Source organism: Ahaetulla prasina, chromosome 8 (assembly GCF_028640845.1).
Source record: "Ahaetulla prasina isolate Xishuangbanna chromosome 8, ASM2864084v1, whole genome shotgun sequence".
Lineage (NCBI taxonomy): Eukaryota > Metazoa > Chordata > Lepidosauria > Squamata > Colubridae > Ahaetulla > Ahaetulla prasina.
In genome coordinates, this window is record NC_080546.1 from 3,196,900 (window position 1) to 3,217,581 (window position 20,682).

The 20,682-nt window shown below is 45.9% G+C and overlaps 1 protein-coding gene across 1 annotated transcript in view; it reads left to right on the top strand.

Annotated features, from left to right (window-relative positions):
• Positions 1-20,682, top strand: part of ALMS1 (ALMS1 centrosome and basal body associated protein) — a 74,480-nt gene that overhangs the window by 13,506 nt on the left and 40,292 nt on the right. The window contains exons 4-9 of the mRNA XM_058193066.1: positions 220-2,461; positions 3,352-3,505; positions 5,801-7,132; positions 9,698-9,828; positions 10,224-10,251; positions 11,202-11,332. Of these exons, the coding sequence (XP_058049049.1) occupies positions 220-2,461; positions 3,352-3,505; positions 5,801-7,132; positions 9,698-9,828; positions 10,224-10,251; positions 11,202-11,332 (4,018 nt within the window). The remainder of the gene's footprint in view (positions 1-219; positions 2,462-3,351; positions 3,506-5,800; positions 7,133-9,697; positions 9,829-10,223; positions 10,252-11,201; positions 11,333-20,682) is intronic.

Genomic DNA, 20,682 nt, shown 5'->3' on the forward strand with positions numbered 1-20,682 from the left:
AACCAGGCCACCTTGTAAATAAATTGCTGGCAGACGTTCTTCGACACAGGTATTTTCTTAGGTGAGGTGGAGGGGACGGAACTCTCAGGGAGCACCAAGGATGCCCCCACCTAAACTTTGTAGTCTGGGGTGTGTGTGTGTGTGTGTGTCCAGAAACGATTTTCCTTTGACTTCTTGTTGGACTGTAATACAGGATCTTTTTTCCTCCTTCCATTCCAGAGCAACTCCAGATGTTTCAGCTGTGGCCGTCGAGAGACCCTCGGCACATTTGCAGATCAGCGAAGCTGTGCAGCTGGCAGGCCGAGACGTTGGCCCAGAATCCTCCGGGGAGGCCTCTCTCTCCCAGCATCCCCTGGCTTTCAACCTCACGGCTCCAAACAACGCCAGCCTGGGCAGCTACTTATCGCAACACCCTCTGACTTTTTCGGAACCCGTCCCTGCGGAGCCGAAGAATTGGCCAGCGCTTCACGCGGACCTCAGTGCCAAAACCCTGGATCACAAGGAGGAAAACTCACAGGTCCCGCGTCCCCCGATGTGGCCAGACCAACCCTTGGCCACGCGGCATCTTCCGAACGAAAATTGGAGAGCTTCACCCAGCCAAGATTTCTTCCTTTTGGACAACAGCCTACCGGCGCCTCTCCTCCTTGACTTACTGGAGGATGACATGGGCTTACCCAAGCACGATGGTTTCCTATCTTCCGGAAGCTCGTCTTGTAAAAGTGGTTTGGGAAAGGATCCGGGAGGAAACGTAATTAACCGGCTAACAGTGAACGTGGACCTGTTGGAAAGCGCCCCCAAACTGACGCTAGAACTGCGCCAGTCGAAAGGCCAAACCACCCCTCCGCTGGAATCACCCCGATCACTTTTGGATGCGGCAGGAAAGCCCTGGAGACGGGCCAGCGATCCGGAAACTTCCTCGGCAAACCGTTCTCTGGCCTTCATGTCCTCCAGAGCTCGTAAGCTTAGTTCGGTGGATTCTTCCTTGATTCCCGAGATATTGCCAACCCCGAATCGTCAGCACGCGGGCGAGAAATTTCAAAGTGGGGCCGAAGAAGACCAACGGAAATTTACGCCGGCTCCGGTCGATAGTAAACCTTGTGCTTCGGCGTCCTTCCAGCCGATCCCGGTGACCTCAGGCATCGGCGAGTGGACAGAGGCTTTGAAAGCCATCCTGACCAGCATGAGGAAAAACGAACTAACGCTTTCCGATGGGAGTATAGAGAGGGAACCCAGAAATACTGGAATCTCTCCTTTTGATGAGGCATCCTTCTCTGTACACCTGGCTCCCCCGATTCATCATTCCACCCCCGGGTTTTGGACAGTCAGAAACTTGAACCATGAAGGGCCCGGCATGGCATTGCCGTCTCAATCGGGACTTCAGCGTCCTCTTTCTTGCTTGCACGAAGAGATGTCAAAGACCCCGCATGCCGATGCATGCAATTCTTCGGCAGTGGAACCTCATAGAAACCCCTGCCCCTTTCCCACGAAAGAGAGTTTTATGTCACTTGGCACCCCGGGCTTGCGAAACGACCAGAGCAACGGTTCTGCCATTCTGCAGCCTCTGAAAGGCCGGATTCAGTCCATGCCTTCTCTGAATTTTATGGAGAAGGTCGGAGCGTGGCACCTGAGCTATTCGGCTGAGAAGCTGCCTGAAATGTCAGCAGTACCCAGTTCGGGAACACCCGTACCTGGTCCCAGTGGCGTCTCCCCCAGGCGGAAGGCCTACGATGCGATCGCCGATTCCTTGAACCGCATCCTGCTCAAGCAGCAGAGTCTATCTGACCTCAAGGCTGCCCCTTTTTACGGGCCGAGCTCCATGACCGATCTTCACAGCTCCCAGAACGAGCCGCCTCCGCGCGCATTGCCCTTTACCCGGTCGCAGTCGGAAACCTCGGTGACCGCCCTCAGCCGAGAGATTTCGAGGACAGACATAGGGAACGAAACCAGACCCGACGACGCTCTTCGGCGAGCCGACGTCCACGCCGACTCTTCGACGGCCTCTCGGATCACACCGACGATTGCGGCTGAGGAAGACTCGCTTCGCCGATGTTACAAAGCCGTTCCCATCTTTGTTACGGTCTCCAGCGATGAGGAAAGTGTTAGTACGGGGAGACCTTTGGATCCCCTCATCAAGAGCAGAAGGGTGGCCGAGCTCCTGCGAGGAGAAACCAGCTCATTCGACGGGAGCAAAGAAGAATTGGGTGACCCCGAAGAGAAGACGAGAGAATTGTCGGGCTGCGGGTTTCAGGTCGGTCCAATGAGGATGGATTATTTTAGAGATCTTTCCCCGGATCATTTAAACCAAGGGACCGATTCCGGAACGGACAGCTGTACGGATTTGAGGGTGTCTTCCAGACAGTCTTCCAGATCTTTTCCGGCTTTGAGCAAGTTGCACAGCAGTTTGGACGATGAACTGCAAACTTCCAATCACAGCGAGCTCAATATTGATGAGAGAATACCGGTAAGGTCCATTGTGGTCTTCTTTTTATTCTTCTTTTATTCTTTAAGGGGTAGAACTCGCCGTCTCCTGGTGATTGGCCCAAAATCACCCAGTTGGCTTTCATGCCTAAGGCGGGACTAGAACTCACCGTCTCCTGGTGATTGGCCCAAAGTCACCCAGCCAGCTGTCAATACTGTTGTAACTTTGAACAGTCACTAAGCGAACTGTTGCAAGTCGAGAACAACCTGTGTCCAGTGGCTTTTGATGCCATCAGAGGCCTCCGTTCGTATGAATTTCTCAAGACTCAGAACTCTCAGAAATAAAATCCCCATTGGAGTGCATCAGCTCGCTTAGTGACCGCTTGAAGCTCCTAACAGCACTGAAAAAAGCTTAGAACTGGTCCTTACACTTATGACCGTTGCAGCCTCTCCATGATCACACGATCAGAATTCAGACGTTAGACAACCGACTCGTATTTATGATGGTCGCAGCGTCCCGGGGTCATGTGATCTCCCTTTGCCACCTTCTGAAGCAAAGTTCAATGGGGAAAGCCGGATTCACTTAATGACCCTATTATTCATTTAACAACGGCAATGATTCCCTGAACAGCTTTGGCCAGAAAGGTTGTAAAAGGAGCCCAAGCTCACTGATCAACTGTCTCGCTTAGCGACATGAATTTTGGGCTCAGTTATGCTCACAAGTCGAGGACTACCCGTATTGAAAGTCCTCTTTAAACATCCCATATGGATTCTGCAAAGATTTAGCAATGCAAGTATTTCCATGTGCATCTTTTTGTCCTCCTTATGAAATGTTGGCGCTTTGGGGTGAAATTTTGAACGGAACGTCGCGTGAGGCCAAACCTTGTTGCCTTGCTTCTTCCGCACCTTCACGGCCTACCTGTCTCCCGCCAGGTGTACCTCCGCAACCTGGGCATCGACCAGTCTCCTTCTTCCATTCTGACTCCATTTATCCCTCGGGGACCCATTCGAGAGATCGAGTTCTCTCCCACGGAGCTCCGAACGTTGAAAGCCTCGTCTGATTTATTCCGCCTGCAGCTCTCGGAAGGTACGGTGGGGAAGCTGTCTTGGGCGTCGCTGGAGGGGATTAGGTTGATCTGGCTGTCATTAGGTGGGGGGATGGGAGGGGGCTGAGTTGGGCACCCATACAATTGAATGAAAAAAAGAATGAATGAAATGAAAGAAAGAATGAATGAATACTTTTTCATCTTTGTGCATACAAGATAACACATTAAAAATGAAATTCTGATGCCTGCTCTCAAAAGAATCTCTCTCTCTCTCTGTGTATAATATATGTGTGTGTGTGTGTATGAATATATATATATATATATATATGTATGTATGTGTGTATGTGTGTGTATATGTATATATGTAGGTCTTGGCATTTTCGGGTCTTTTCCCGTGTAAAGTTGAGAGTATCTTGGCGACGTTTCGATGAGGTCTCACTCGTCATCTTCGAGACCTCGTCAAAACGTCGCCTAGATACTTTCAACCTTACACGGGAAAAGACCCGAATATATCAAAACCTACATACTTATACCCGTGAAAACCTATGAAAACAAATACACACACACACACACAAACACACACGGGGTAAAATCTACTTACCTTCCTTATCGACTTGGAAGTGCATGCGCCATGCCTGTGTGCGTCACAAGCGCACGCAGATCTGTGCATGCGCAAAACCTGCGCATGCACAGAAGTTAAAAAACATTACTTCCTGGTTAAAACGAGGAAGTAATGACATCCGGGTGGGTGGGTGGACTTTTGCTCCGCCATCGCTACTGGATCGCCTTACTACCGGCCACGATAGCTGCTGATACCGCACGATCCGGTAGCATTTCACCCCTGATACACATCCACCCACCCACAAATGCTATATAACATATATACATGAATACATACATACATACATACATACATGTATACATATATATGCCATCGAGATAGAAAAACGCCCACACAGCATGAATAAACGAGATGATACCTCCTGCCTACCAGCCATTTGGAAACCTGCCCTTATTGACAAACGAGTCCCTAACACGAGGAATGACACCAGAACCACACTCACGAGGTCCACACAGGATGTCACCACCACACATGCACCCAGAAAGCAGACCCAAACCCACACTGATCAGGAAGCACGACCAAGGACCAGAAGCCAGACCGCAGCTGCAACATTAGCCATTTCAAACCCCTCCAATCCATACATACAGCAGACAGACACCCACTATGAAGATGTAGCACGACAACAAACACGAAGCCAAACAACAATCAATGCAGCTCACCAACTCAAATCCCCCTGCAACTCAGACTAATCTGAGCACAACCAAGCCCCCACCCAAACAGGACACACCCCCATCCAATCAGAGCACAAAAAAACCCCCATCCAATCAGAGCACAGCCAAGCTCCCACCCAATCAGTTCAAACCCCCACTAGCAGTTAAAAAGGAAGAAACAGCTGCGATCACACATTGCTCCCAGAAGCACGAAGCTGAAGCCTGAAGATGACGAATGAGACTTCGTTGAAATGTCGCCAAGACACTTCCAATTACCTCAGAAATCACACACACACACACACACACACACACACACACACACATGCATACAAACATATTAATCACAACCCAATCTGAATACATAGTAGAAAAAAGTTGAAAGTGAATAAGGTTGATACTATGTTCTGTATACTATACACTGTATTCTATGTACTGTACATTATATACTATATTCTAGAAACTATACTGTATACTAAGTTTCTCACTGCTGTTAACATATAACAGGTAGTCTTTGACTTACAACCACAGTTGACCCCCAAATTTCTGTCACTGACCGAAACTGTGATTGAGTTTTGCCCCACTGTACGACCTTTTCTGCCACTGTTATTAAGCGAATCACTGCAGTAAATTAAGTAACGCAGTTGCTAAATGAATCTGCCTTACCAGTTGATTTGGCTTGTTAGAAGGTCATCAAAGGGGATCACATGACCCCGGGGCACTGCAACGGTCATAAATATGAGTCAGTTATGCAACCGTGTGAAATTTGATCTCCTGACCATATGGATGCTACAAGGGTTGTAAGCGTGAAAAACGGTCCTAAGTCACCTTTTTTGGTGCCTTTGTAACTTCGAATGGCCATTAAATGAATGGTTTGTAAGTCAAGGATTCCCTTTGATAGCAGTTGATCTTCACATGTTGATGGTTATACGAAATGTTTAAAGCGATTTCTTCTCCTTGAAGAGCTGTTGGCAATCTACTGGGTTTGTTTTGTTGTCTGACAACGACGCTTTACGGGAATCGACCCTAACCAGGCAATTTGACATCCTTTCGTTTTCTTTCCAAAGACTCGCAGTCTGAGAAAGACGCCACGCAGTCGACTTTAAACTCTTCGCTGCTCAGTGGGTCCGCTTGGGCAGGATCGGCGGTTGTCTCTGACACGTCGCAACCCGCCAAGCCTTCTCCGCCACACACCAGAGGTCTCCCCCATCCAAGCAACTCTCCCTGGAAACCTCATGCCATCACCCCGCCTCTCGCCGCCTCTGTTTCCGAGTCCCCGTCTGCTCCCATTTCAACCGAAGAGATTCAAGTCATCCCAGGATCTCCCTCCAGCTTGGCCAAGGAAAGATCAACTGTACGTGGGGTGTCGCCGGAGGACAATTTTGACCCGAACCAACTCGGCACGAGTCGAGTAAAATCCGGCTCCTCGTCTCAGGACAACGATGAAAAGCCTGCGAGCGAAGAAATCCGATCTTCCAGCACGATTCCTGGTGGAGAAAAAGAGGATTTCTTCACAGGGTCAAACGCCCAAAAAGAGAGCCAGAAGCTTCCAGCAGAGGTAGACCCCAGACCTTCGAGCGAAAAATTCAGATCTCGTTTATCCCTCTCTTCTTCCGGCTCGCTAAAACAGATTGATCGCAGCGATTTATCCGGAGGTCCCGGATCCATCGAGAGAAGCACACTAGGGATTCAAAGAGGTTGGTCATGGGATGAGAGCATGACCAAGCAGGAAATCACCGGTAGCTTAAAATGGGAAGCTCTGCAGATGGTGGACTTATTCAACAAGGAGCCAATGGTACCTCAAGCGCTCGGGTCGGGATCCCGAAAAGCGAACGAAGACCGTAAGATGACAAAACCCATCACGCGGTCAGATCCCGAAGGTTGCACCAGGACGGCTGTGAACCAGAATGTTCCAGTTCCAACAGGCAGCTGTCCAGATGTTCAAGCAAGCCCTTCTCCAAACCTCCCAGAGATCCAGTCCGGTTCCGATATGGACGACGTGTCTAAACTCTTGAGAGGTTTTCCGCGCGTCGAGGAGAAAGTGAACGACACGCGTCCAAAAGAGATTGGCGGCTCACAGGAAAGCACCAACAGCAGCAGCGTGGATTCTCTGGGCCTCAGGGTGAAGAAACTTCTCCAGTATGGACCTCCTGCAATTCACCGAACACCTCAGGTGGAGGTGACGGAGGAACGCGATGGCTCAGGACCAAAAGAGCCCTCCGTTTCGTCCGCGGGCTCAGTGTTCGGCAGAAGGGAAGTCGGTGCCCAAGGAAGCGATAACGGCAGCAGTATGGACTCGTTGGCGGTACGGGTCAAAACCCTCCTGGAAGAGGAACAGCCTGTGCTGCATGCAACTCAGATACTCCGGAGCGTAGAGGAAGAAGAAGAAAAAGCCCGCGGTAAGGAACCTCCATGTTGTGTGATTTATTAATTGGTTACCTTTTATATGCCACATTTTATTTATTTATTGTATCCCACCTTAATTATTATTATTTTTACACACATCTCAAGGCGGTGAACTTATCCAACACACCTTCCTCCTCCTATTTTCCCCACACAACAACCTCTTGAGGTGGATTGGGCTCAGAGAGAGAGAGAGACTGGCTCAAAATCACCCAGTTAGTTTGCAAGCCTGGGTTGGGACTAGAACTCGCCATCTCCTGGTGTCTGGACCAAAGTCATTCAGTTTCTTGCCTAAGGTGGAGCTAGAACTCTCGGCCTCCTGGGGATTGTCTAAGTCTAAGCTTGAACTAGAACTTATTGTCTCTTAGTGATTGGCTGAAAGTCACCCACCAGCTTTCCTGGGTAAGGCGGGACTAGAACTCACGATCTCCTAACAATTGGCTGAAAATCACCCAGCCATTTTTCATGGCTAAAGCACAACTAGAACTCACAGTCTCTTGGCAATCGACCCAAAGTCACCCAGCCGGCTTTTGTTGCCCGGGGCAGGACTGGAATTCAGAGCAGGGGTGAAATGCTCCCGGTTTGGACCAGCTGATCCGGTAGCGATGGTGGCGGGTAGTTCGGAGAACCGGTAGCAAAAATCCCTGCCTCCTCCCCCCATGCCCAGCTGAGCCGCACGATCGTCAGAGCCTTTTTTTTTTACTTTTAAAGGCATTTTTTTACAACCTCTTCGACCGAATAGGTTGTAAAAAAAATGCTTTTAAAAGTAAAAAAAAAAGAGCGTGCGCCACAGCTGATTACACACCACTCCATGTGCGCTTCTACTTACCCCATGCCTCCTTTTGGTGTGCACTGTACATGCGCAGCCAGAAAACCAGTAGGAAACTGGTTCAGACTTCACCACTGACTCAGAGCCTTAGTATTCCTTGAACATGTTTAATTGGCACCAACCTGACCAATGGTGAGTTGCTACCGGTTCGCACCGGATCGAGCAAACCGGTAGCGATGGGATTTGGAACCCGTCTCTAAACCTGACCAGGCCAGGTTGTTATTTTTTTTCTTCCTTTCTTCTTTTAAATCGATTTTGGAAACGAAGGAGAGAGAAAGGATTTTCTCAGCTTTGGTGGAAAGGCTTGTTTGCTGCTAAGGACAATTATGTCACCCGGGAGTTGCTACTTCAGAGGATTATATAATTGATATTTGCTGTAATTAGTAATCAGTTTGCAAAACACAACTGATTTCCCAAGAACAAACCAGCTACAGCCGTTCCTGGTAACAGGGAGTCCTCGACTTACGACCACAGGTCTGCCCAAAATTTCTGGTTGCCAAGCGAGACAGATGCGAGGTGAGTTTTGACCCATTTTGCAACTTTGCTTGCCGCGGTCGTTAAGTGAACCTCTGCTGTTTATAAAGGGAGTAACAGGGCTGTTTTAAGTGAATGCGGCTTCCCGGTTCCCTTTGCTTGTCAGAAGGTCGCCAAAGGGAATCGCGTGACCCTGGGGACGCGGCGACCGTCATAAATATGAGTCCTTTGACAAGCGTTTGAATTTTGATCACGTGACTGCAGGGATGCCGCAATGGAGGTCAGTGTGAAAAACCTCACTTAGCAACCGAAGTGCTCGTCCCAATTGTGGCGATAAGTCGAGGACTACCTATAGCAAAACAAGGCACGTATTTGTGGATGGTGAGAATGTTTTTAAAAACGAGTATAAAAGCTTATGCAAAATGCCTGTAATGGAAGGTTTATGATGACATGGGAAGGAAAAATATTTTTGGAACAAACAATATTGGTTGGGTGGGGCGGAAATCTAAAACTGAAAACAGCACAAAACTTAGAAATTTATTTCTCTCTCTCTTTTCTTCTTTCTCTCTCTGTCTTTTCCTTTCTCTTCTCCCTTTTTTACCCTCTCCTTTCCTTTCTGTCCCTCTCCTTCCCTCCCCCTCTCTCCCTCCTCCCTCTCTGTGTCTTCCTTTCCTTTCCCTTCTTCTCTCTCCCTCTTTCCCCCTCTGTCTCTCCATCTCCATCTCTTCCTTTCCCTTCATCCCTCTCCCTCCTTCTCCCTCTCTCTGCCTCCCCATCTCTTCCTTTCCCTTCCTCTCCCTCCCTCCTCCCTCTCTGTGTCTTCCTTTCCCTTCTTCTCTTTCCCTCTCTTTCCCTCTCTCTATCTCCATCTCTTCCTTTCCCTTCATCCCTCTCCCTCTCTCTCTCCCTTTCTTTCCGTCCTTCTTTCTCTGTCCTTCTGTCTCTCCATCTCTTGGAACCTATCTCTGAACCTTTCCCTTCCTCTCTCTCCCTCTCTTTCCTTCTCCGTCCCTCTGTCTTTTCCTCTCTTCCTTTTCTTTCCCTTCCTCCCTTTCCCTCTCTGTCTCTCCACCTCTTCCTTTCCCTTCATCCTTCTCCCTCTCCCTTTCCTTCCTTCCGTCCTTCTTTCTCTCTCCCTCTTGGCTCTCAATCTCTTCCTTTCCTTTCCTCCTTCTCCTTTTCTCTCTCCTCCCTCTCTTTCCTTCCACCCCCGGTCTCTTTCCCTTTCTCTCTCCCTCCCCCCTTCTCCCTCTCACAGCCTGGGTGAAACTAAAACTGGCTACTGAGCCTCAATACTTCATTCCTGAACTGACCGAAGAAGACCGGCGGATGATAGAACGGATGAAGAGAGAGCAGCTTTCGTCTTCTGGAGAGACGGAACATCTGGAGGTAAAACCCAAAACTTGGGCTGGGACAATTAAAGAAGCATTGAGAACTGGGCTAATAATACGTTTTTGCTTGCAGGAAGCTCTTCTCATCAACAATGTTCTAAGTAATAAAAGGGGGGGAAAGTGCAGTCTTTCCACTCACGCGGCTCTCTTTCAGATGGAATTTCCATCTGAATAACTATTGTAAAGTTCCGCTTAAAGACGTCCGTCGTATAGTTCCTAGCATCTCTTCTGATGTTGCTCTTGTCTGTTTCCAGGCTAAGGTCCTGACGGCTGCAGCGCTTGGGCCGGCCCCAGGGTGAGCTTCCTGGTGTGGTTTTCCAGCGTGTTTTGAAGCAGGCACACGAATGCTCCCTGCTTGCTTTCTTCCTTTCTTTTCTTTTTTTTAATTGCTAGCAAAAATGTCCTGTCATAGGAGGGGGAGGTATCTAGCACGGGAACCTCTGCATGCTTCTGAAGAGGGGCTTTCTGGCTCTTTGACCGACTGCTCTCCAGTCTTTCTTTGATTGATGTGGTTGGTGGCCAGAGGTTGCCTACACCTGAACAGCTCCACAAAAAGCGAGTGGAGGCAACATTGATTAATTTTGTATCCTTCCCTCCTTCCTTCCATACATCCTTCCGCCTCCTTCCTTCTTTCCTTACATCTCCTCCTTCCTTCTTTCTTCCTTATATCTCCTTCCTTCCTTCTTTCCTTACATCTCCTCCTTCCTTCTTTCTTTCCATCCATCCATCTCCTTCCTTCCTTCCTTCCATCCATCTCCTTCCTTCCATCCATCTCCTTACTTCCTCCCATCTCCTTCCTTCTTTCCTTACATCTCCTCCTTCCTTACATCTCCTCCTTCCTTCTTTCTTCCTTATATCTCCTTCCTTCTTTCTTTCCATCCATCTCCTTCCTTCTTTCCATCCATCCATCTCCTTCCTTCTTTCCTTACATCCATATATCTTTCTATCTCCTTCCTTCCTTCCTTCCTTCTTTCCATCCATCCTTCTATCTCCTTCCTTCTTTCCTTACATCCATATATCTTTCCATCTCCTTCCTTCCTTCTTTCCATCCATCTCCTTCCTTCCTTCCTTCCTTCTTTCTTTCCATCCATCTCCTTCCTTCCTTCCTTCCTTCCTTCCTTCCTTCCTTCCTTCTTTCCTTACATCTCCTCCTTCCTTCCTTCCTTCCTTCCTTCCTTCTTTCCTTACATCTCCTCCTTCCTTCCATCCATCCATATATCTTTCTATCTCCTTCCTTCTTTCTTCCTTATATCTCCTTCCTTCCTTCCTTTCTTCCTTTCTTCCTTATATCTCCTTCCTTCTTTCTTTCCATCCATCCTTCTATCTCCTTCCTTCCTTCTTTCCTTACATCTCCTCCTTCTCCTCTCACAGCCTGGGTGAAACTAAAACTGGCTACTGAGCCTCAATACTTCATTCCTGAACTGACCGAAGAAGACCGGCGGATGATAGAACGGATGAAGAGAGAGCAGCTTTCGTCTTCTGGAGAGACGGAACATCTGGAGGTAAAACCCAAAACTTGGGCTGGGACAATTAAAGAAGCATTGAGAACTGGGCTAATAATACGTTTTTGCTTGCAGGAAGCTCTTCTCATCAACAATGTTCTAAGTAATAAAAGGGGGGGAAAGTGCAGTCTTTCCACTCACGCGGCTCTCTTTCAGATGGAATTTCCATCTGAATAACTATTGTAAAGTTCCGCTTAAAGACGTCCGTCGTATAGTTCCTAGCATCTCTTCTGATGTTGCTCTTGTCTGTTTCCAGGCTAAGGTCCTGACGGCTGCAGCGCTTGGGCCGGCCCCAGGGTGAGCTTCCTGGTGTGGTTTTCCAGCGTGTTTTGAAGCAGGCACACGAATGCTCCCTGCTTGCTTTCTTCCTTTCTTTTCTTTTTTTTAATTGCTAGCAAAAATGTCCTGTCATAGGAGGGGGAGGTATCTAGCACGGGAACCTCTGCATGCTTCTGAAGAGGGGCTTTCTGGCTCTTTGACCGACTGCTCTCCAGTCTTTCTTTGATTGATGTGGTTGGTGGCCAGAGGTTGCCTACACCTGAACAGCTCCACAAAAAGCGAGTGGAGGCAACATTGATTAATTTTGTATCCTTCCCTCCTTCCTTCCTTCCTTCCTTCCTTCCTTCCTTCCTTCCTTCCTTCCTTCCATCCATCCATCCATCCATCCATATATCCTTCCATCTCCTTCCTTCCTTCCATACATCTTCCTTCCTTCCTTCCTTCCATACATCCTTCCATCTCCTTCCTTCCTTTCTTCCTTATATCTCCTTCCTTCCTTACATCTCCTCCCTTCCTTACATCCATACATCCTTCCGTCTCCTTCCTTCCTTACATCCATATATCTTTCTATCTCCTTCCTTCCTTCTTTCTTTCCATCCATCTCCTTACTTCCTCCCATCTCCTTCCTTCCATCCATCCATCCATCCATCCATCCATCCATATATCCTTCTATCTCCTTCCTTCCTTCCATACATCCTTCCATCTCCTTCCTTCTTTTCTTCCTTATATCTCCTTCCTTCCTTCCTTACATCTCCTCCCTTCCTTACATCCATACATCCTTCCATCTCCTTCCTTCCTTACATCCATATATCTTTCCATCTCCTTCCTTCCTTCCTTCTTTCCATCCATCTCCTTCCTTCCTCACATATATACATCTCCTTCCTTCCTTCCTTCCATACATCCATACATCCATACATCCTTCCATCTCCTTCCTTCTTTCCATCCATCTCCTTCCTTCCTTACATCCATCTCCTTCCTTCTTTCCTTACATCCATCCATCCATCCATCCATCCTTCTATCTCCTTCCTTCATTACATACTCCTCCCTCCCTCTTTTACAACCCCCCATCTCAGTCAATGACTGTGGGCAGCTGACAATTCATACACACACAAATCACAATGAAAATGCTAAAAACATTTTAAAAGAAGAAATTGAATAGAACCTTCCAAATGAAATATCCAGTTAGCATTGCAGGGATTCCTTGACTTACTACAGTTCATTTAGAGAACATTCAAAGTTACAACGGCACAGAAAAGAGTGACTTATGACGGTTTTTCACACTTACGACCGGTCATATGATCAAAATTCAGGCGCTTGGCTGCTGGTTCATATTTATGCCCGTCACGTGACCCCCTTTGAAGACCTTCTGACAAGCAATGGGGACGCCAGATTCACTTAACAACCACGTTATTAACTTAACAGCTGCAATGACTCGCATAACAACCATGGCAAGAAAGGTCATAAAAAGTAAATTCACTTAACTGTTTCGCTTAGCAACATAAATTTTGGGCTCAATTATGGTCGTAAGTCGAGGACTCCCTATACAGCCAGGAAATGGGCCATTAACACATTCAGCACCCCAGGTGCAGGAAGGTAGCCAGGTTCCTATTAAAGCTGAATATTAAAATTCAGAAAAATGAAGGTTGTTTTTTTTTTTTAATATAGTTTTCTGCTGGATGCCTGTTCACCTAGTTTTCTCCTGGATGCCTGGATGTTTTCAGTTCACCTCTGAGCTTGTCATAGATATTTTCTGTTGTTAAGAAGAAAGTCCTTTATATTGAAAGAAATAATTTCCGCAGGGTGACAATAGGCTCCTGTATTGTTTAGATGAGCCATTCAGAAAGGAAATGAAATCCCGGCCCTACCAGCGTTGCTGGAAGCTTTCTGATTTAGATCAGAATTTTCCTGCCTCTGTAAAATTAGCAGGCACGGATCTGTTTCTCCAAAGAAATGTAATAATCCCTTCTTGACTGAGGGAGATTCGAAGCTGTTTGCATGGAGGCCCTTCCTTTCCTTGGCTCAGCAGAGAAAGAACCTCACTGGAGCTTCTGACGCTTATTTTGATCTCTGGTTTTATAGGCGCAGGGCGGATGCGAGAATTGTTTCTATCAGTCCCTGCCCTTGCAAACATTCAGTAAAAGATTATTTATACAACCAGTCCTGATAGCATCTTGCATGTGTCACCTCCACGGGGAAAAAAAAACTTTCAAAAGAAATGTCGCCTCTTCCATTGGCCCCCAAATTACATTTGAAAGGTCCTTTTTTCATAAGACACCTGCATCTTTTCCATTAATATTAATAGAAATGTTAATATTTTAGATAGGTAGGTGGATGGACGGACAGACAGACAGACAGAAAATAAAATGATAGATTGATAGGAGATAGATAGATAAATAGAGATTGAGATAGAGAGATACCAAGCTGGATGGATGGGTGGGCAGACAGACAGACAGATAAGAAATAGAATGATAGATAGATAGATAGATAGATAGATAGATAGATAGATAGATAGATAGATAGATAGGAGATCTAGATAAATAGATAGATACATAGGTAAAGATATACATAGAAAGAGAGAGAGAGAGAGAGAGAGATAGATAGATAGATAGATTAGATAGATAGATAGATAGATAGATAGATAGATAGATAGATAGATAGATAGATAGATAGATAGATAGATAGATAGATAGATAGATTGTGGCTTTTCTCGCGGCCAGCGGGCTCGCCACGAAAGGGTCTGGGCAATCCCCGCGCCAGACGGAGTGAGAAATGAATAAGCAGAGTCCAATTCTCCTCGGGGTGAGCGAGCCCCGAGCTAGCTCGAAACAACCCTTTTATTAAGATTAGGGGTTAGGGGTGGGTTACAGAAGGTAAGCAGGGGTGGTTACATATTAGCATATATTCAACACGTGAACACGTGACTGCAAGCACATCCACAAGCCTATGATTTTGGGAGAAAGATCATGATTCTTGGGAGGAGTTTTACCATGAAGTGGTTCTTTGTTCTCTGCTTTTTGCCTACGTGGTACAGCAAACAGAAATACATCTTGAGACATCCTGACTACATACTAATAAATCTCATATAATTGTGTGTAGGAGCAAACTTCTTTTGAAGCTCTGTGAAGTTGACCTTATCAGAGAAGGAATGTTCTGTGGCTATCTCATAGGTGTTGTTACATTTACTGGCAAACATCTTTGTAACCTTGGCATCAAACAGATTTCTGCTTACATGATAACAATTAGCCAGACTTACCTATGCTGATATTTTTGCACATAAGCAATTTCTTGCTCATGCTTATATTTGCACATAAGTAATTTTATAAACAGTTTCATAAAGGGGTTCATATGGCATAATATCGCAACATCTCCTCTGTTTTTATTTTTTAGGACCAGACAATCAGTCGGTTTCATGTTGGTGTAAACACAGATATTAGCCATACTATCCTTGTCTATTTCTTTTTCGTCAACCAGGCAGGAATTGTTAGGTGCAGTTTGGGTGTAATCATCTTCGAGTTCTTCAATAGCCAGTAAAGATAAACTTTTAGAAATTGTTCTAACAAAAATAGGTAGAATACAAGGTAAAATTATACATCCTAATGCAATTATACCAACTACAACTATAATAGCTTGTAAATCATATCAAAGTTAAGTCCGTTAGTTTTTTCTTTGAGTCCTGTACAATGTCAGATGGTCAGTATAGAAGCAGCATTCTTCCTTTAAAGCCACACACAATCCACCTTCTTGGAGAAAGAAAAGGCCAAAGGAGCGATAAATGTCTCTTGTAGGAAGAAAAGAGTCAGTTGCCATCAATCTTTGATGGTAGGGACTGATATGTCGACCAGGGCCTCAAGGTCTCACCGTTGATGTGGATGTTCGCTGCTGACAGAAATCTCAAAATACAAATCCTTACATGAATACATAAAACAAGAAAAAACCAAACTGTCTTAAAAAGTATTTTGATCGTTACATGTTTAAAAGACATGAGAAAGGGTCCCCTCCTCCTCCCTTTCTGGGTGAAAAAAGGCATTGTTGGAGGATTAGGGAGGGGGCCAAGGGGGAATAGATAGCTTGCATGTAGAACTGAAATAGAAACAACAAACATACAAATCTCAGTTTTGTTTTTTAACAAAGGTACTATGTGGAAGACAGAGAAAAAGACAATCAATCAATAAAGACCCAACTCCCACCCTTTTTATTTATGTGTGGAAGTTGGTCACTAACAAATCCATGCTATCAAAAACTTCCAAAAACAAACCACATTATATCTTAGCAAAATCACCATCTGTCTTACTTTGCTCATACTTTTCTAACTCCTCCTCCTAACTTGCAAAATCACACTTGCTATTTCAGCTCCATTATGCCTCAAGCTTAAAATTCAAAGCTTGACTTAACAAATTAAAATTCTCAGTACCAATATCTGAACATCCTCTTAACTCTCTCTTCACATCCTGTAACCTTCTAACTTATCACATCCTGTAACTTTCTAACGTATCTCTGAAATAGTTCCTAAAACAGGGCACATATTGTGCTGCTAAAAAAGAAAAAGAAACAATACAAACAGCAAATAAGGGTTTAAGCTGTTGGGTGAGTCAGTTTATGTGGAAAACCTGAGTGCATTTTCCAAAAAACAGATTTACGCTTAATATAATGTGTCCATACATAAGAAGATAGCCATTTGTCTGAAATGCTATAGGGTTTCCTGCCTGGGCAGGGGGTTGGACTAGAAGACCTCCAAGGGTCCCTTTCAACTCTCTTTATATATGTTAACAGGTTCAAAAATACAAAGCTAGGTTTAATCAGGCAGGTTAAACCTCAAAAAGTTCCAGAAAAAGGAAAATTAAAAATTAAAAGCAAAAGCAAAATTGTATGTAGGGTTAAAAATTCATGGTTAAAAGGTAAAATCAAAAGTGTTTTCAGGATTGAAAATTAGAATCAAAATTGTTTTGTGGTTAAAAAGAAAATATATCTGCATAGTTTTTTACATAGCTTTTTACAAAAGCAATGCTTCCAAAAAGCCTAATAGTCCCTCCCTTCTCAGACAAGAAAGAAGAGAGAAAAAAAAATGGAGTGGGGGTGAATGGTTCTCCCCCGTAGCCTACCCTTTTCCCTGGCACTGCAAGGAACCAAGGGGGGGTAGTTAAGATAAGCCAGCGAGGAGAGAGGGAGAGAAAAAAACTTTTAAAAATAGTCTGAGCTATCGCACCCATGGGGGAAAAGGAGGGGTGCTCTGGGGGAAGGGAGGCAGTGTCCAGTAGCTGAAAGGCAACAGGGAACTACAGCATTCTTTCTAGTTGAGGGATGGCTGAAGGGGACCGTCTTTAACCAAATACGGTCTGGTGTGTCTGGCTGGAACCCAAAGCACTCGGTCCGGCAGCTGGATGGCTGTGTAACCTCGACCCCAGGTGATGAGATCAGCAGGCCCTTTCCATGTCAGGTCAGGTAATTCGCGGTAGTATACCTGTGGTTTGGGTAGACCTGCAGATGGGGGAGGGGAAAAATGTCGCCCTGCAGCGGTCGCGAGCGGTTGTCCAGTTAAGTTTAAAAAATTCAACACATATAAACAACGATTCAAGGTATCTTGCACTGCTGGGAGGCCAGGGGCATTTTTCCCCTGTTGTTTGGTGTATCGGTCAAGGGCTGTTTTTAATGTCTGGTTGGCGCGTTCTACCAGAGCTTGACCTTGGCTGTTGTATGGAATTCCGAATTTGTGAGTAATGTTCCACCGTCTGCAGAAGTCTGCAAATGCAGCACTGGTGTAGGCAGGACCATTATCTGTTTTTAGTTCTTTGGGGCATCCCAGCGATGCAAAGGTCCGAATACAATGATTGATTACATGTTTAGTGGCTTCTCCCCTTTGTGGGGTGGCCATGATGAAGCCTGAGAAGGTATCCACTGATACATGTAAGAATTTCCATGGAGCAAAGGATGGATATTGAGTAACATCCATTTGCCAAAGTTGACAGGCCACTGTTCCTCTGGGGTTGACCCCATCGGAAGAGAGTTACCTTGGCGGCTGCAGGTAGGGCATTGATGTATTATAGCAGATGCCTCAGCAACCGTTAAACCAAATTGTTTCATGAGCGCCCTTTTATTTTGATGAAAATAAGCGTGACTCTCCCAGGAGATTGGGGAGAGAGACAGAACAGATAGTGAAGTACTAACAGAGGCAGCGGCAGCTGCAGCATCGGCCACATTATTGCCTTTTTGAAGTATTCCAGGCAGAGGCTGGTGGCTTCGAATGTGTGAAACATGAAAAGGAAGATGTCGAGCAGAAATGAGTGTTTGTAGTTTGAGAAACAAAGATAGCAGTTCTGCATCGAGGGAGGGAGCCAGATATGACTCATAGAGAGAGCTAATAATTTGAGTGACATATAGACTGTCTAAGATGAGATTGAAAGGTTCATCAGAAAAGTTTTGAAAAGCCAATATAGAAGCAAAGAGTTCTGCTCTCTGGGCAGATTTTTGAGGAGGAGTAATTTTAGTGTACCACTGACCACCTTTCTGCCAAGCACAGGCACCATAAGACTTGCTGCCATCAGCAAAGACAGTGAGGGCATTAGGTAGTGGTTGGGGAGAGAAGGGGGAATTCCAGGAGAAAGGAATGGTTCTTAGAAGTAGCAGTCGTGGGTCTGGGGTGGATGACAGGAGACTTCTCCTGGCCATTCGGCAAGTGCAAATTGCAATTCATCAGAAACAGACAACAAAGATTCCCAAATAGACAAAGAAAAAGGAACATATAAAATAGATGGTTCTATTCCAGCGAGGAGTTTACTCCTAGATCTAATCTTTGTAATGAGCTGCGCTAATTGTGTAGGCTTTGAAGTTAAAGAAGTGCGTGAAGTGTGAGGAAGATGAAACCATTCTAGGATTAGAAGTTTCTCCTCCTTGAACTAATGCCCCAGTAGGGAGCATTACAGTGTTGACAATGAGCATGCCAAATGGGATGTTAGGAGCAAGTCTGTCTACCCATATGTGTTTTAGGGTTAGATTGACTTGGTGCATGGCATGCGGTTGTTGATCGGTCAGGTGGATACGGTCTGATGGTTGAGAGCCTTGTGTGAGGGCTGTGAACAGTGGAGATAATTGAGCAGTGGTTAGAGCTGTGTAAGAGCGAATCCAATTCAGTGTCCCCAAGTATTGTTGTAGCTGAACTAAAGTGGGCTTGTTTGAAAGGTAGAGGTTGGCACATTTGGGGCCGCTGACCTGAGAACCGTATATCTAAATAAGAGAAAGGGGTGGGATTGAATTTTTTCTGGGGCAACAGTAAGGCCACCCTTCTGAAGGGTGTGTAAGAGTTTTGGCAATTGCTGTTTGACTGTGCCTGGGGGCCCAGGCGCAGCGACAAGAATGTCATCCATATAATGATACACAAGAAAAGAAGGGAACAAAGAACGAAAAGGTTGGAGAATTTTCAATGAAATCAGAATACAACTCATTGGGTTTCTGGCGGATAGAAGCAAAAGAGGAGACGGATGACTTAGGGTCATCCACTTTGAGAAAGGCAGATAAGATTATGGCATTAAGTGGAGGGAACAGGGTACGGGGGGAAGCAGCTTGCAATGCAATGGTGTTAACAGCACCTTCCCCTAGAAGATGGTCAGCGGTGATGCCGGCCGGGAGGTTCCCGCGGGCCACCGCCACTCTTACCCCTTGCCGCCAAACAGATTCAAAAATCAGAAATTGAAGAGGAAAGAAGCATAGAGGCAATATTTTTCCAATCTTCCGGAATCAATTCATGACCATTGGCCATGGAAGTAAGCAAACCCCTGGTATAAGGACTCTGAATCCCATATTCTGCCACTGCCCTTTTAAGATCTTTAACCATTTTGAAATCAAGGGGTTGATGACCTCGAATTTTTTGATTAGGATTTTGCGGGTCATCTATAAGGGCAACAGGAAACATTTGCAAATCCTCTAAGGAAAGGTCCCCCGTTGCCATCGCTCTCTTCAGTCCAGCTGCGAGAGCAGAATGAGACGAGGTCTCCCCGTCCGCAGTTAGCAGAGGCGGAGGGGGGGCAGATGGTGGAGATGTTTCAGTTAAAGAGGCAATGTTGGAACATTTTACCTCAAGAGATTTTTGCTGCGTGGAGGCATCCTCGTATGGAGGTGGAGATGCAGCGTTGAGCGCCATGGCATCGCTCGAATCTCTGATAGCCTTTTCATAAATCTCCAGGCTAATAACAATTACTTGACAAGTTACAATCAAATCATGATTGGCTTTAGGGGGGTCATTTAAATATTTCAATATGCGCCCATTTTTAGATGTAATATCCCCTGAAGGGGGATAAGTGGGACACTTTTGCCAAATGAATTTCAATAATTTGACTAGATCATTTGCTGAAATTGAGGGTAAAGGTTTGCCATGGTTCATACAAATAATTTTTGCAGCCTTAATAAGGTCTCCAAGTTCTTGGAGGTGCGTAACCTGGCCCTTGGACAACCCGTTCCCCATACTTACTAAGTCTTACGACTGGGAGCCTCACTGGCGAAAGTACGGGGCATCAAGGCGAACAACCAGGACCGGGATCAAATCACGTCGGGGTCACCAGTTGTGGCTTTTCTCGCGCCAGCGGGCTCGCCACGAAAGGGTCTGGGCAATCCCGCGCCAGACGGAGTGAGAAATGAATAAGCAGAGTCCAATTCTCCTCGGGTGAGCGAGCCCGAGCTAGCTCGAAACAACCCTTTTATTAAGATTAGGGGTTAGGGTGGTTACAGAAGGTAAGCAGGGTGGTTACATATTAGCATATATTCAACACGTGAACACGTGACTACAAGCACATCCACAAGCCTATGATTTTGGGAGAAAGATCATGATTCTTGGGAGGAGTTTTACCATGAAGTGGTTCTTTGTTCTCTGCTTTTGCCTACGTGGTACAGCAAACAGAAATACATCTTGAGACATCCTGACTACATACTAATAAATCTCATATAATTGTGTGTAGGAGCAAACTTCTTTTGAAGCTCTATGAAGCTGACCTTATCAGAGAAGGAATGTTCTGTGGCTATCTCATAGGTGTTGTTACATTTACTGGCAAACATCTTTGTAACCTTGGCATCAAACAGATTTCTGC